This window comes from Callorhinchus milii, unplaced genomic scaffold (assembly GCF_018977255.1).
Source record: "Callorhinchus milii isolate IMCB2004 unplaced genomic scaffold, IMCB_Cmil_1.0 Scaffold28, whole genome shotgun sequence".
In the NCBI taxonomy this organism is placed as follows: domain Eukaryota; kingdom Metazoa; phylum Chordata; class Chondrichthyes; order Chimaeriformes; family Callorhinchidae; genus Callorhinchus; species Callorhinchus milii.
The window spans coordinates 2,902,770-2,918,794 of record NW_024704769.1 but is presented as its reverse complement, the minus strand read 5'-3'; the positions used below and the strand labels follow the sequence as shown (position 1 = coordinate 2,918,794).

At 48.4% G+C, this 16,025-nt stretch overlaps 1 protein-coding gene and 1 non-coding gene across 4 annotated transcripts; both read left to right on the top strand.

Annotated features, from left to right (window-relative positions):
- Window positions 1–704: 704 nt before the first annotated feature.
- LOC103188986 (inositol polyphosphate-5-phosphatase A) lies at window positions 705–12,649 on the top strand. Of its 3 annotated transcripts, XM_042344555.1 has the most exons (17): window positions 705–765; window positions 1,413–1,562; window positions 4,145–4,186; window positions 5,031–5,143; window positions 5,567–5,654; window positions 5,823–5,886; window positions 6,464–6,567; window positions 7,087–7,139; window positions 7,576–7,695; window positions 8,089–8,173; window positions 8,478–8,579; window positions 9,034–9,108; window positions 9,471–9,544; window positions 9,908–10,019; window positions 10,646–10,699; window positions 11,034–11,084; window positions 11,828–12,649. In XM_042344555.1, the coding sequence occupies exons 2-16, from the start codon at window positions 1,515–1,517 to the stop codon at window positions 11,064–11,066; spliced, it is 1,167 nt and encodes a 388-aa protein (XP_042200489.1). In that variant the 5' UTR covers window positions 705–765; window positions 1,413–1,514; the 3' UTR covers window positions 11,067–11,084; window positions 11,828–12,649. The 3 variants fall into 3 exon arrangements, with proteins under 3 accessions (XP_042200489.1, XP_042200488.1, XP_042200487.1); XM_042344554.1 differs by lacking the exon at window positions 705–765 and having other exon boundaries at window positions 1,236–1,562; XM_042344553.1 differs by lacking the exons at window positions 705–765; window positions 1,413–1,562 and adding an exon at window positions 1,834–2,262.
- Window positions 12,650–13,671: 1,022 nt separating this feature from the next.
- Window positions 13,672–13,749, top strand: trnag-ccc. The gene has a single exon. It is a non-coding gene; the product is annotated as a tRNA-Gly (tRNA).
- The last annotated feature ends 2,276 nt before the right edge of the window (window positions 13,750–16,025 follow it).

Genomic DNA, 16,025 nt, shown 5'->3' with positions numbered 1-16,025 from the left:
CCTAGCTGCACAAGCAGCAGGAAAGCTTGCCCGGACGGCAATCGATCCTCCTTTACTCCCTACGGCTCCCCCGCCCGGCCTCGGGTGACCAGCCAGCATTGTCAACTGCTGTGCGGTGCCCCGACACGAAAGGCGACGTGTAAATGTAAATTGTATTGTATTCCATTCGTTTGTTGTTGAGTTCCCGCTTCTCCTGCCTTGCTTGATGTCCAACCCCATCACCGTTCAAGTACTTTGAGACACCACCCTGCACGAAAGATTCGTCTTAGTTCTCCGTAGCCTTTTAACGTTAATAATAATCCTTGCATTTGATACAGCGCCTTATCACTTCTTCAAGACGTCACAATCTGCTTCACAGACCAGAGTGTAGTGACTGTATGTTGCGGGCGATGGTTTTCTTTTTCAAAAGATCTCCTTCCCTTTCGGCCTAGCCTGCGGTTGCGTTTGGTCACGGTGTCAGAGAATTCCTCGCCGCGTGAAAAACTTGAACGGTGACGGGCTTCCGCGCGAGTCAGACATCCGTCTAACCAAAAAAGAAACACAAAAGCATTTGGTTTTCCTAACCTCACATTTTTCGTGTCACCCCACCAGAAGTGCCTTAGGTAAATCAGTCTCCGGGGCAGTAATTGATTGTATTTGTAGGCAAATGTAGCAAGTTCCGAGGAATAGTCCTGATGCAAGCGACCATTTAATCCTGAATTGCTGGCCGGGATATCTGTGGGACCTCGCCCTCATGGCAAGAAACTGCATCAATGTCCTTTCCAGGTAAGTGTGTCCCACGAGTGTTTTTTGAGAGATGAGAACCCTTCTTTTCAACATTAGGCCTATAATAATAATAATACTAATAATAATGATGATCCTTGCATTTGATACAGCGCCTTATCACGTCTGAAACGCCTCAAAGCGCTTCACAGGACACACTGGAAAGTGAATTGACGGCGCTTTTTTTGCGGGCGAAACGCGGCAGCCAAATGCGGCCCAGCAGCGTCCCCGCAAACGGCCGTGGATTGTGTGAAACGTTACGTGAATCTCGAGGAGCCCGACGTCTGCAGACATGGCTTCTCCCCCGCCCCACGCGCCACAAGCGAAGCGTCCGAACAAGCTAACGAATTGTGCCCTCTTCCCTTGAAATGTAGCTTTGAAAAGGCGATGGAGGTTGGTGCAAGTCTGGTATTGGCTCAGCCACTTCCTGAGTCTCTCACGTAATGGACTGTAGTAACCACATTGTCAAATGCAGGAAGTGGCAAAGTTGTTTAACAAGAGTCTTGAGATAGGCAGAGGTGGGACTTTACAAGGGTTAGGGTGAGGAAAGCGGTCAATAGCTCCTGTTGCTGACCCAAGACCAGACTCCCAAAGGTTCAGGGCAGCACATAAGAGACAAATTTTCTTTCTCTTTCCCCCCCCCACCCCAGCTGATGGAATGAGTCAGTAGATGTGAAGAGGTTGCATTGTGAGACCCACAAACATTGCTCAACGTCGCTGCTCTGTCTGCCTGAGTCTGCTCTTCTCTTCCAATGGATCTGTTGCTCGTAACCAGCAACGTTGGCTCTCTCTTCGACAACGTGAGTAACAAATCATTAGATATCGTGAATTATGGTGTGTCTAAAATGTGAATTCCTCCCCCCCCCACCCTCCACACACACACACACCATCCCAGCCTTTCCTGTATGCAGGGAGTTTGCAAAGCTCATTGTGTGTGTGTGTGTGGAGGGGGGAAGAAAAGCTTTCTATCTAATTTTTTTTGGAGGGGGGGAAATATACAGTAACATTGCAAAAACTTTTTGTAACCTCAACGGTTTTTTTTGGTGGTGGGGAGGGAGGGAGGGAGGGGTGGTGGGGGGAGGGATGGTTGGGTTGTTATGCAAGATAGCAAGAGCCTTAGATCCATTAGCCAAATTGCAAAGCTTTGTTCGAATTATTCCCCAGGCGTAGAGAAGCTGTCAAATATTTTAGTTTTTTAGGTCAGTTTAGTACATTGCAAGGAAGGGAGTGGAGGGGTGGGGGCTCTCTCTCCCACTCTCTTGAGATAATGCCTCTTTTGAGCACAGAGTGGTTTGAAAGTTAAAGGCTAGTGACTATTTTTAAGGATGGGATAACGGGTGCAAGACTTGGGACTAGATATTGAGGTTTTTTTTTGGGGGGGGAGGGCGGCGGTGGTAAGCAAAAGGGAAAGGAAAGCAACCCAAATACATGGAAACTCTTAGCCACGGGTCATGGCTTGTTAGATGGCGCTTCAAGATTTGGTGTTTGTTTGCGTGGGAGGTGAGGACATCACTATCTGAAGGTAGAAGCCAGAAGTTTTATGGCTGAGCGACCGAATGAATGGACGTACTTCTGTAGGTGCTAACAAAAACTTTAAAGTAATAATAATTCGGTGACTCAATGCACGGTCTGTGGGACCCTGCTGTGCGCCGTGTTTCGCCCACAAAATATAGTCAGTCCACTTGACGGTATATTCGGTGCCTCGAAGACGTGATAAAGTGCTGTATCAAATGCAAGGATTATTATTATTATTATTGATATGTGTGTGTTGAGTGCGTGTGTTGTGGACAATTCCTCGCATTTTCGCAAGTCAACCTTTTATTTGCATCAGTTCCGCACGAGGCTCCGTTCTGACTTGAATCCTGATTTGCATTCGATTCAAATGATCTGTCGGGTTAACCGGGTTCATGGGCACGTTTTCGGACGACTGTCGAGTTTGGCTGGTGTGTGTGTGTGGGGGGGCGGGTGGAGGGATCAGTTGATCTGCTTCATATTGTGAGTCTGTGAGCTAAACAGCCAGTGAGTGGCCTCTCGGAGGCTCTGATCAACCTCTGCGAGTTTCTTTGACGCTGTTTGTGTGGTGCTCTGTTGGGTAATCTCAAACCTTGCATCCAGCTTGACGCGTAGCCCTGTGTTACAATAGTAATCCTTGCATTTTATACAGCAGCAGCAGCAACAGCGGCAACAAATTACATTTAGGCAGCACCTTTCACGTCAGAAGGATGTCCCAAGGCGCTGTATCTAACAGGATTATCGACCTATCCATCACTGGGAGGGTGGATGTAAGCGAGATCTCCTTGAAGTAGAACTGATTCCAAAGTTTAATGTCTGATCGATCCGGCATTGCATTGGTGTCTCAGCATAGTGTGAGCTCAAAGCCCTTGAACACGCAACCCGCTAAGCAGAGGACTTTGACAGAGAGGTTAGAGACAGCCAGCGAGAGATCAACAGCTGAAGATAGAATTAATGCCATGTATAAATGTCAGGATTTGCATGAGTGTTTGAATTTACCTACAGGCTACATTTCCTTGTGCAGTTGCCTGCTGTCTCTAGTCAGCTGTAAAACCCGGTGTCTGACAGGACTGTTGAACTCAAACAGTCTAAGCCAGGGTGCTCCAACCTTTTGGGTGCTGAGAAGCACACAGATACCCCATTTGAGAAAGGTTTGCAGGCCACTTAAGCAATATTTTTCTGTTTCCCTTCCAGAAACGTAACCGTAACCACACCAGCAAATGACATTTACGCAGAGCTTTTCACGTCGGGAGGACGTCCCAAGGCGCTGGACAGTCAGAGATTTGGACCCGAGCTGGGGTTAATAATAATAATAATAATAATCCTTGCATTTGATATAGCGCTTTTCACGTCGGGAGGACGTCCCAAAGCGCTTCACAGAACACACTGTAAAGTGAATTGACTGTATATTTGTGGGCGAACGCGGCGGCCAATGGCGCACAGCAATGTCCCACAAACAGTCCTGGATTGAAAATGACCAATTTATTATTGTTTTGGGTTTTGGAGGGATTGTTATTAGGGTTGGGGTTTGGGGTCAGGAGGAGTGGATCGGGAGGGGTAGGAGGGTGTGCGAAGGTGAAAAACAAAGTCGCTACACTTTACAGTGGATCCTTTGAAGCGCTTTGAGATGTCCTTACCATTGTGAAAGGCGCCACATCAAATGCAAGAGCTTATTTTATTATTACATTGATTCTGCACAGGTTTCCAGGATTAGGGGTAGACTGATCTGCACTAAGGGATGGGAGGGAAGTAGGTGGATGGGTGCAATGCGTCTCGTGACGTGTGCTTGGAGTATGGAAACGTGTTTAGTGAGGTTGTGTTTTGGGAAATTAACTTCCCTTCCCCACCCTTTGTGTCTATTTCTTTTCAGGTGGACGGGCTGCAGACTGTCTGGCTAAATGAATTTTACCAGGTGAGTGTAACCAGTTTTACCGGGTGAATCCCGCAGCACAGTGGTTAGGGCGCTCACCTCGCAAGATTCGATTCCCGTGCGGGCAGAGCGAAACCTTAGGCAAGTTTCCTCACACCACACACGCCCGCCTCTGTTTACCCAGCAGTAAGTAGGAACCCGGTTGTTAGTCGATTGGCGGATCGCTTTCCGGGCGGGGGGGTAATAATCTCTTACTGAAACCACGGCTGTCTGTGGGACGCTGCTGTGCGCAATTGGCTGCTGTGTTATGTCCACAAAATACACAATCACTTCACTTTAACAATAGATTCTGTGAAGCACGTTGAGACATCGCGAAGAGGTGATAAGGCGTTATGTCCTGTAGCTCAGTGGTTAGAGCACTCGCTTTGCAAGCGAGAGACCTGAGTTCAATTCCAGGCAGAGGGCGAAACCTTGGGCAAGTTTCCTTACTCCACACAGAGCCTAATAATAATCCCTCCAAAACAAAACAATAATAAATTGGTCATTTTCAATCCACGACTGTTTGTGGGACATTGCTGTGCGCAATTGGCTGCCGCGTTCGCCCACAAATATACAGTCAATTCACTTTACAGTGTGTTCTGTGAAGCGCTTTGGGACGTCCTCCCGACGTGAAAAGCGCTATATCAAATGCAAGGATTATTATTATTATTATTATTATTATTATTATTATTATTATGTCAAATACAAGGATTATTATTATTAAGGTGGTGTCTTAGGAGCTTGTAAAGAGGGGGTGGGGGCTGAGGGTCAGGCGAGTGAGCCACCGAATGAGCTTGCTTATGATGCCTTATTGTTCTTCCCCCACCCCCACTCTCCCCACACACAGACGGTCATCACTTACAAGCCTCAATTCATCGCCCTCCACTGTCAGGAGGTGGGGGGGAAGTGGAAGGGGAAGGAGTACGAAAACCACATGGTGCTGGTGGACATTTTTGTGAAGTAAGTGGGTAGGAAGGAATGAATGAGAAGGTGAGGCATGTGTACAGGGTGGGGATCGAGGGAGGGAGGGGTGGGTAGTGGTGGGGAGAGAGAGTAGAGTCTAAACCCAGGCAAGACCTTCAGTGGATTTGCATTGCACCGTGTTGTCTCTGATGCTCCATAAAGAGTCCTGTAGCTCAGTGGTTAGAGCACTTGCCTCGCAAGCGAGACGACATGGGTTCGATCCCCAGTCCTCAATCCACAGTATATCCTGTGAGACATCCTGAAGACGTGATAAGGCACTGTATTAAATGCAAGGATTATTATAAAGTGCTCTGGGGAGCTACACTGCATGAGGGGTGCTATATAGATAGAGAGTTGTTGCTGTTGATGATGCAGTTGTATATACAGCAATAATCCAAGATGACCCCTGTTTGGTTGCAGAGAGATTCTTTCGAGTCCTGAGATGAGAGAATACAACAGAGCCCGAGTGTACCTCGATAAGGACTTCACAGCCCACGACCATTTCACCGTGAGTGTGTGTCCGGTCCTCAAAAGGCCAGTCAATAACCTTCCCTCTTTGCGCCCTCCCGAACGCCGACATTCCAGAACATTCCGCGTCTCACCTTGGGTCAGATTTTATGCCGTGTGCTGCTTGAGGTCCGTCGGTAAAACCACTCTCCCTTTGTTTCCCTCCAAGGCTCTGGGTAGCATATATCTACTCCACGAATCCATTCACCGCATCCGTCAGTTTGACTTCAAAGGTGGGTTAAGGTTATTTTGTTTGCGTTTCCAGACTGTTCATTTGGGTCCTTTTTTTGCGTGTGTGTGTGCAACGCTCATGCGTCAGAAAATCTTCTCTCCTTCCCCCACCTTCCCTCCCCTCCCCAACGCCCCCCACCAAAAAAAGGAGAAACGCCATTCCACGGATGAGAAAGAGTTTGTCAAAGGGGGAAGTTGCACGAGATCTGAGATTATGTGACTCGTTACTTCACTGTGATCGAATGACAACAGCAACCAACAAACTGAACAGGCGCCAGGCTCTGCCACTGTTAAGCGGCCTCCTTAAGACCCGTCTCAAGATCCTCCTCTTCGACCGTGCCTTTGCTCATCCTCCACACCCTCCCCCACCCACCCTCCATCCTTCCGCCCCAACCCTGACCCCCAGCTCGGGTCCGAAACTCTGATTGTCCAGCGCATTGGGACCTCCTCCCGACGTGAAAGCCGTGACTATACAAATGTATTGTTATTGTTAAATGTTCCAAGACCCCACCCCACATGAGGGGCGCTGTATAAATGGTTGTTGTTGTTGTTGTTGATCTCCTATTCATTCCTCTCCAGCTCAGAAGTACGAAGAGGTATGTGGGAAGGAGGTGCACGTGGACGATTTGGAGACCAACAGCATGATCGAGAAGGAGAGATTCCCACAGAGCTTCTGGCCTGATGTAAGAACAACAGCGACTTGCATTTACACAATTCCCCCTCACTCAATCACAGCGTCCCAGAGCGCTTGACAGTGGCGGAGCACGACACCGAGTCAGGAGAGAGGAGGTGACTGTAGGCATGGTCGAAGAGGGAGGTCTTCAGGTGCGACCTGAAGATGGGGTAGGAAGGGCCAAGGCACAGAGGAAGACAGTTCCAAAATTTGGGGGCGTAGTGGCTGAAAGCACGGCTGCCGATAGTGGAACGGAGGGCACGAGGGACAAGCAGGAGGCTGGAGCCAGTCGAGCGGGGGCAGCGGGTAGTGGGTTGGGGGGTGACTAAGCAGGTCGGAGAGGTAGAAAGGTGTAAGAAGAGATTTGAAAACAAGTGTGAGGATCTTGAAGCGACGCGTTCAGCGACAGGGAGCGAGTGGCGAGGACTGGTGTGATGGGAGTCGAGCTGCTTGCTCCCTCTTGTACTCTCTAGGTCAGAACTGCGATGCGGTGACAAGTTTAACAACAAACTGTTCCTTTAACTCCCAGTTCAAGTGGTCCCGGAAAGGCTATATCCGGTCCAGGTGGAACATCAATGATTGGTAGGAACAATTTGGTTCTTTGTTTGGGTAGGGGGGTGTGGGGGGGTGTGGGGGTGGCGGGATTGAATGTTGCTGCCCAGGAAGTCTCTGACCCCGTTGTGCATTGACAGAATTGCTCTCAGTTACGATGTTCCCCGATTTGCAGTGTGTTTAATAATAACAGTGATAATATAATAATAATCCTCGCATCTGATATAGCGCCTTATCACATCTTCAAGACGTCTCTAAGCTCTTCACAGGATACACTGTAAAATGATGTACTGTAAATTGTCTGAAACGCGGCAGCCAATTGCGCGCAGCAAGATTAGAAACTAAACAAGTTGTATGCTGTTGGCCTGATGTCCCCATGTCTCCAGCCCCTCTAACTGAGCTGTCTCTCTCTCTCTCTCTCTCTCTCTTTCGCTCTCTCTCATTGTGACTGTTTCTTCTACTGCAGTGTCCTCGACCTGGTGAATATCCATCTCTTCCACGATGCCTCTAACCTGGCAGCTTGGACCACCAGCCCCTCAATCTTCTCCGGGAACAGACACAAGGCCCTGGGTTACATCCTGAGCAGGTAGGGGTGGGGTAGGTAAAAGTCCCAGATAGGGACATAGGCTTGGGCGTCTGAAGAACATCAGTACTGCAGATCCCTTGACCTCAGTTCAGCTGAAAACCTTAGGCGGTTGATCAATAACAATAATCTTTGTGACTGATATAAGCCTTATGTCTTTGCGACGTCTCAAAGCGCTTCACAGAATATACTGTAAAGTGAATTGACTATATTTTGTGGGCGAGACGGTGGTTGAGGTCAGGACACGAGACTTTATTGAGAAACTGCTTGGCGCTGGCAGGGGAGTGCAGAGGGAGAGTGGGCTACCCAGCCGAGATTAAATGAGCTGAGGGGAGTTCTTAGTCTTCAACTTCTCTCATATATCTCTCTTGAGCGTTTTGTGTCTGGTTTTCCCAGGATTACGGATGCCCGGTATGAAAAGGTGCCCTTTTTTATATTTGGAGACTTTAATGTGCGTCTGGATACAAAGAGCGTAGTGGAGGTAAGTCTGACACAATCATCCGGTGCCCTGTGGTAACTAATGGAGTTCAATGACGACGACAACAAATGACACGTGTACAGCGAGTGCCCTTCACATCGGAAGGATGCCCCAGAGCGCTGGACAGTCGGGGTGGAGGGGGGGGTTTTGGACACAAGCTGGGTGTTGGGGTCAGGAGGGTGGGTGGGCGTGAGATTGGTTCAAAATGGCAATCCCAAGCCCACCTTGTGAAGGGCGCTGTGTAAATGCAAGTTGTCGTTGTGGGTTAGTTTTACAAGCCGGTTCACCTGCCTTCCTTTGACTCCAGACCCTCTGCAGCAGAGCCACGATGGAGCCCGCCATTGTACACAACACTGAGCCCGGCGACGTGAAGAAGCTCATCTTTCAGGAGAGGGACAACAATCGCAAGGTACGGGTGTCAGCAGAGGCTTTGGAGGGTTTGCTGTCGATGTCCGCGGGTCGTGTGTCAGCCTGGCTCAGTGGTAGCGCACGCTCTCTCTCTCTCTCACACACACCTCTGAATCAGAAGCTTACATGATTCCAAGTCCCTAGGTCGGGACTAAAAACGAGCTCCCTTTTTGGGTGCACGTTCGGGTGCGGCGCTGGTCGAAAAGAGATTGATGTTTCTTTCTCTCTCGCTCCCGGTTTCCTGGTCAATATTCCCCCCAAATAAAAATTGGTCGCTCACTTCAGGGCGGGTTGTGGGACACTGCTGTGTGCAAGTGGCTGCCGCTTTTCGCTCACAAAATATACAGTCCACACAATCCACATTACAGTATATCCTGTGAAGCGCTGTTAGACATCTCGAAGATACGATAAGCTGTTATTATATTTTCCTCCCTCCCTTTGTCTTTCCTCAACAGGTTCTGCTTAGGATTGAATCGAAAACCTTTGAGTACTTTGACCAGGATGTTTTCCGGGAGAACAATGGGAAAGCTGTATGTAAACCTAACTCAGCCTCGCTTGCTAAACTGATTAAATCAGATTCTTGGCCATACCACCATATTAACAACAACAAATTACATATACACAGCGCCTTTCACATTGGGAGGATGTCCCAAGTCGCTAGACAGCCAGGGATTTGGACCTAAGCTGGGGTTTGGGATCAGGAGGGGTGATAGCACGAGGGATAGGTGTAGCAGGGTGGCCGAAGGCTCGGTTGAAGAGGAGGATCTTGAGACGGGCCTTGAAGGAGGCAATGAAGGGGAGCGAGACGGAGGGACTGTGGGATGGAGTTCCAAAGGGTGGGGGCAGAGGGGCTGAAGTCCCGACTTCCCATTAACGCTTCATCTCTTCTTAGCTTTTAGAGTTCGACAAGGAGCTGCTAAGTTTCAGTGACAAAATCTGTGAGCTGGACATTCACTTCCCACCCAGGTACTTGGCGATTTAGAGACAAAAAAAAAGCTGTTACTCCGCTTAATCCACGACTGTTTGTGGGACGCTGCTGTGCGCAATTGGTTTGTGCGTTTTGCCCACAGAATACACGGTCACTACACTTTACAATATATGCCTATCTGCAGCATTTTTAAAAAGTTCCCGTGTTTGACAGCAATTGCCCGTAAAGTGCTGCGAGACCTTTTGATGTTGCGTTATGTCAAGTGCGAGGATAGTAATCCTTGCATTTTTGATACAGCGCGAGTCCTCTAACCACTGAGCTACAGGACTCCAGATGAAGATTCTGTGTGGTAGGAGAGGTCTCGAAGCTCTGACGTGTTGTTGTTGTTGCTTCTCCTCCAGCTACCCCTACAGCGAGGTCTCCACTGAAGGAACGCTATACTCAAACACCCGCTGTCCGGCCTGGTGTGATCGCATCCTCATGTCTCCGTCAGCCAACGAAATCGTCGCAAAGGTACAGCACACTCAGCAACAGCGACGACTTGCATTTACACAGCGCCCCATCACACATGATAGCGCCCCAGAGCGCTTGACAGGTGGTGGAGCACCACACCGAGCCGGGGGGAGAGGGGAAGTTCACCGTAGGCACGGTCGGTCGAAGAGGAAGGTCTTCAGGCGCGACTTGAAGAAGGGGAAGGAAGAGGGCGAGGGAGAGAGTTCCAGATTCTCTGGGCGCAATGGCTGAAAGCGCAACTGCCAATGGGGGAGCGGAGGGCACGCGGGACACGAAGGAGGTCGGAACCAGTTGAGCCCTGAAACCACCCCTTGTTTTACAGTCGAACCTCACGATAAGAAGTCCCTTGTGGCCTGCAGTAAAGATGGTTATATGAGTGTGTTCATGATAAGAGGGTTTAGGATCGTTAAAACCGGGGGTTTGTTCATTATAATGAGGTTCCCGGCTATACTCTGCTTCTACCCCATGCTCTTCTTAAACTGGGGCACTGGATGGAGCAGTAGAGAGGGAGCTTCTAACGGGTGCTGTGGTTGACCTGAGAGTGCAGAGCTGCTAAAGCACTGTGCCCTCTGGCGGTGGAGAGTTGATAGCGATGTCAGACTGTAAATCGTGACATTCTCTTGCAGGGAAACCATATGTACGATCTGATGGGATCCGAGGTCTGCATGGGCGACCACAAGGTGAGAGGCATTGTCTCGCTCGCCGTAATCTTTAAGCTGTGGCACCTTAGGTGTTGTAGTATCTTGGAGAGCTTTGCAATGGTCAAGTGTAGTGATAATTTAAGAAAGTAAGATTGGTCACTCAATCCACGACTGTTCACGGGGCACTGCCGTGCGCAATTGGCTGCCGCGTTTCGCTCACAAAACATACAGTCGGTTCCCTTTATAGTATATACTGGGAAGCTTTGAGACGTCTTGAAAACGTGTTGAGGTGCTATATCAAATGCAAGGATTATTATTATTATTGTTTCCTGTTTCATTTTTTCTAAATGTTTTTCTCTCTTCCCGATTCCAGCCAGTTTTTCTGTACTTTCAAATCACACCCTGAAAATGCACAGCTCGTGGAGTGAGTATGTAGACAAAAGGCGTACAGCGCGCACACATTTTCCAAACCTGCACTCTTACTCCCCTAAATCACAGTCTTGAATTCATCCCTCTCCCTCTCGAACCAGCTCAACCGTTAGCGCTCTCGCCTCTGAGTCGGAAGGACTTTGAGCTCGCAGTCCAGACTGACACTGCAACACATCGCTGGGGGGAACACCTCATTGTCTGATGGAGTCCTGTAGCTCAGTGGTTAGAGCACTCGCTTTGCAAGTGAGAGACCTGAGTTCAATTCCAGGCAGAGGGCGAAACCTCGGTCAAGTTTCCTTACTCCACACAGAGCCTAATAATAATCCCTCCAAAACTAAAAACAATAATTAAATTGGTCATTTTCAATCTACGACTGTTTGTGGGACATTGCTGTGCGCAATTGGCTGCCGCGTTCGCCCACAAATATACAGTCAATTCACTTTACAGTGTGTTCTGTGAAGCGCTTTGGGACGTCCTCCCGACGTGAAAAGCGCTATATCAAATGCAAGGATTATTATTATTATTATTATTGTCAGAGACACTATCCTTTGGATGAGACGCCCACAAAATGTGCTGTCAATTGCAGTATATTCTGTGAAGCGCTTTGAGACGTCTCGAAGACATGATCAAGTGCAAGGATTATTATTATTATTATATTGTTATAAGGCTTCCAACTCAGCCTTGCAATGCAACTAAGCAATGGGCACCTGACTGATGTGTTGCCTTTTCTGTTTCTAGGCAAATGGGGGGAGTGGGGGTTGGGGGTGGGATTGGGTCATCAGATGGAGGAGATGCCACAATGTGCCATGTTGATCATTCACTCTGTGAGGGCATGGAAGATGGAATTGGCTTCTTTGGACTCCGAACCCCAATGGGGAGTGCTGCAGAATTCTCCTCAGCCCTTTCCCAAGATATTCCCAGGATTTCGCCCTGTCCTCGCCGGCCATTTAAAATCCCGGATGGATCTTCACAGTAATGGACATTCTACCTGGACTCCTGAATCAAGAATGAGTTGTGAGTAGACAGGGAGAGAGAGTAGATGGTGAGAGGGACTAGTGTGGTAAAGTGTGTTTAGTTCCTTATTTGCTGTGAGAGTCCAAGGAAAGCGTGGATTACATCAGCAATGGTGTGTGTGAGAGAGTGTGGACAGGAATACAGGAGTTTGCACCAACCAAATCAACTTACTTTTTTTGCAAGACGTAATGGGAAGACTGGATTGTTGGCATCGGTCCAGTTTAGCTCTACCTTCCCTCTGATTTTCATAATACAGTAATGCCGTGATAAGCGGTTTTCCAATTGTTGGATTGCAAGGGCATTCGGCTTCCCAGGAAGAGTGAAGCCATAATAACTTGCATATGGGAGGCAGAGTAAATCTGCTGGCTCTTTGAAAGAGCTACCAACTAGTTCCACTCGCCCAGTTCTTAGCCGATAACCTATCCAATTCCTTCTTGAAAGCTATCATTAAATCTGCTTCCAGCAGTCTATCAGGCGGTGCATTCCAGATGGTAACAACTCTCTAAAGTAAAAAAAAATGTCTCCCCGTCTTCCCCTCAGGTTCTTTTGCCAATTATCTTAAACCTGTGTCCTCTGATTAATGACCCACCCGCCCGCCAGAGGAAACAGTTTATCTACTCTATCAAAACCCCTATTGCTTGTCATATGTTGTAGTTGCAAGTTTTGAGCTCTTTGGGTATTAACAATGGACCAACCCTCTTCCACGGATTACAGTATATACTGTAGTTTGAGACACAACACGTCAACGACTGCCGGGATGGTGGAAGGTGAATTGGATGGACCTTTGGTCTTCTTTCATCTAGCAAATTCTTATGTTCTTAAGGTCAGGGTATGGTTCTTTATCTGGGTCACTCATTGCTTTATTGATCAGCCCTTAAGGTAGGGCTTTAGGGAGGGAGGGGAGGTGAAACCACAGCCATTTGGAATCAGCAACAAAACCGAACACTACTGCTATCGGCCTGATGAACGAAAGCTGAGCGGGGAGCGATGAGGAGCTGAGATTGAGCTCACGTTTCCTTTGCGATTGTACGCTTTGTATTAAACGCGACTTGTGCTTTGTGGTGTGGATGTACGTGTGTCTAGTGGGGTGATTTGCTGTACTGTAAGGGACTGTCTAAAGGTGTGAAATAAACGTAGCTCTGACGTGAACTTTGCGGTCGTGCTTGTTGGGAGCGGAATGGTGTTTTACCGTCTCTGTTTTACACAACAGCCTAGTTGGGATGTTGACTTAAAATCTGGCTCTAGCCTCCAGCTGGTCTCTCATCCCCTCCGCTCCACCATCGCCAGCCACTACGCTCCGAAGGTTTGGAACTCTCTTCCCCCAATCCCTCTGCCTTGGCCCCTCCTTCCCCTCTTTTAGATCACGAGTGCGAACCTTCCTCTTCGACCACGCTTACGGTCACCTTCTCCCTTCTCTCAAGACCGAAGAGTTCCCCCAGCCTAGCATGTCTCATGGTTGCAAATGGTGCTGTTCTTTGCTCTCAACATCCCTGATTCACATTTGCTGCTTCCACAGCCCGCGGTTGAGTATTGAACGTGGGGTCCACGCAGTGTGGCAGCTTCTGTGGAGTCCTGTCGCTCAGTGGTTAGAGCACTCGCCTCCCAAGCGAGAGGACCCGGGTTCAATTCCCGGGCGGGCAGGGCGAAACATTTTCCTTACTCCACACACGCGCCTCTGTTTACCCAGCAGTAGTAGGAACCTACTAGTTGTTAGTCGATTGTCGGATCGATTTTCCGGAGGCAATAATCCCCTTTTTTAACAAAAAATCATAATTTGGTCACTAAATTGGCTGCCGCGTTTCGCCCACAAAATACACGGTCACTGTACTTTACAGTATATTCTGTGGATCCCTTTGAGACGTGATAAGGCACTATATCAAATGCAGGGATTATTATTATGATTAGGATGGATGACTCAACTCCTCAAAGTGGGGCGGGAATCTGTCACTTTCTGGCCCATTATTGGGTGGTGTGAGTGCTTGATTCTGAGCAGGAAGATTGGGTGTATGAGTTAGAAGTTGGGATACTTCACATTAGAACAGCATTAATGTCATAGACTGTCGCACAAAAGGGCTCTATCGCTGTTCCAGAGTGTGCATTTGTGAATGAATATAATAACTGATATCAGAGGTCAATCAGGCTGATAAGGAATAAAGTACTTTCTCTCTTTACTCCGGAAGCAGCCAGCTTCAGTTTTAAAGTGCTTGCTATATTTAGTTCTGGCTCAAGTCAACCCTTATCTTCGTGTCCATATTTGACAGAGTGCACAAATTGTTGTAATGGCAGTCCCGTTCTCTGTGACTGAGTTTGGAGTCGAACCAAAATCTTTATGCCCAACTGAAATTTGACAACTCGACAAATAAATCGGTCGGTCGGTTCACAGCTGTTTGTGGGGGCTCAGCTGGGCGCAATTTGGCTGCCGTGTTTTACCTTACAAAATACGCAGTCACTACAATTTACAGTATACTCTGCATTTTGTGGGCAGAACGCAGCAGCCAGTTTAAGGTTATTAAGATAAATAATTCAGGATAAGATTACATTAACTCTGCAATATTAATGGTCGCTTCCACTGAGGATCCACTGATTCTGTGATCAAACACAACGATAGAAAATTAGGCAGAGAGCAGCAGATGGTACCCACCACCCCCCCCCCCCCTCTTTCTGCAGTTAAAATTGCCCATTTCTCGCTCAAAGCGCTATACTGGAAAGTGTGGTGACTGTGCGTTTTGTGGCAGCCAATTGCATACGGCAGTGTCCCACAAACGGTCGCGGACTGAGTGACCAAATGTTTTTTTTTTTTGGAGGGATTATTACCCTCGGAAAGCATTCCGCCAATCAGCTAACAACCGCGGGTTCCCTCCTACGCCTAGGTGTAGGTGGGACGCAAGGAATTCTCAGTTTGATCTGGAGACTCTTAAGCACGGAGATGGGTTTCCGCGTGTGTCAGACACCCGGCTGACTTTATATATAAAAAAAACACGCACGCAGAGAGCCGCGCAGAGACCTGGGTTTCAGCTCCGTGTTCCATTCAATCGTGTTCATGAATAAAACAAGCACGAAGGGGAACAACATTTCGTGAGAGCATCCGGTGTTTGAGGGTTTGGGAGTCTGACCTATTTTCTTTGCCTATATTCTCAGGCTCCCTCTCTGAGGGACAGCAGAACTAATCAGATTTCCCTTCCTCTTAGATCCGAGTTTATTCATCGCTGTCTCTCGTTCTACACTTTTACAAACTCAGCCCTTAAAGACACAGTCCCCTCACCTGAAATGAAATCATTCACCCAAATCAGTCTGTGCGTCTGAGAGGTTTTAATAGGGTGTTGTGTGTTGCAGCGTTGGGAGACGGGTTTATGGGCTGTGCTAAGGTGCTTAGTAATAATAATTTGGTCACGCAATCCACGACTGTTTGTGGGACGTCGCTGTGCACAATTGGCTGCCGAGTTTTGCCCACAAAACACACAGTCGCTACACTATACAGTGCATGCTGTGAAGTGCTTTAAGAAGTCTCGACGACGTGATAAGGCGCTATATCAAATGCAATGATTATTGTTGCTGTCATAATTTCTTTCGAACTCAAGGCTATCGCCTCTCCGTTCACAGGATTGCAGTTCGCTTGCCGTTATGTAGTTACCTTTACAGTTATCTTTAAAGCCCCCCCATGGCCGTACTCCTCCCTACCTCTGCCACCTATTCAAGTTTCACCAACCTGCCCGCTCCTTCCGCTCTGCAAGCACTGGCAAGCTCCACGACCCCTGCCCTGCCCTCTCCACTATCGGCAGTCGGGCCTTCCGCCTTTCTGCTCCTCCATCCTGTGGAACTCCATCCTTGAGTCCCTCTGCCTCAGCCCCTCCATTGCCTCCTTCCAGTCCTGTCTCAAGACCTTCTTTTCCGACCTTGCCTTCAGTCACCCTCCTACCCCTAC

Bases quoted from the DNA above. Each gene is read 5' to 3' on its own strand.
- LOC103188986 (XM_042344553.1), top strand. From the start codon at position 2,191: ATGGAAACTCTTAGCCACGGGTCATGGCTTGTTAGATGGCGCTTCAAG. The intron at 6,568-7,086 runs GTAAGAACAACA...TTTAACTCCCAG, and splicing joins CACAGAGCTTCTGGCCTGAT to TTCAAGTGGTCCCGGAAAGG. The intron at 8,174-8,477 runs GTAAGTCTGACA...CTTTGACTCCAG, and splicing joins ATACAAAGAGCGTAGTGGAG to ACCCTCTGCAGCAGAGCCAC.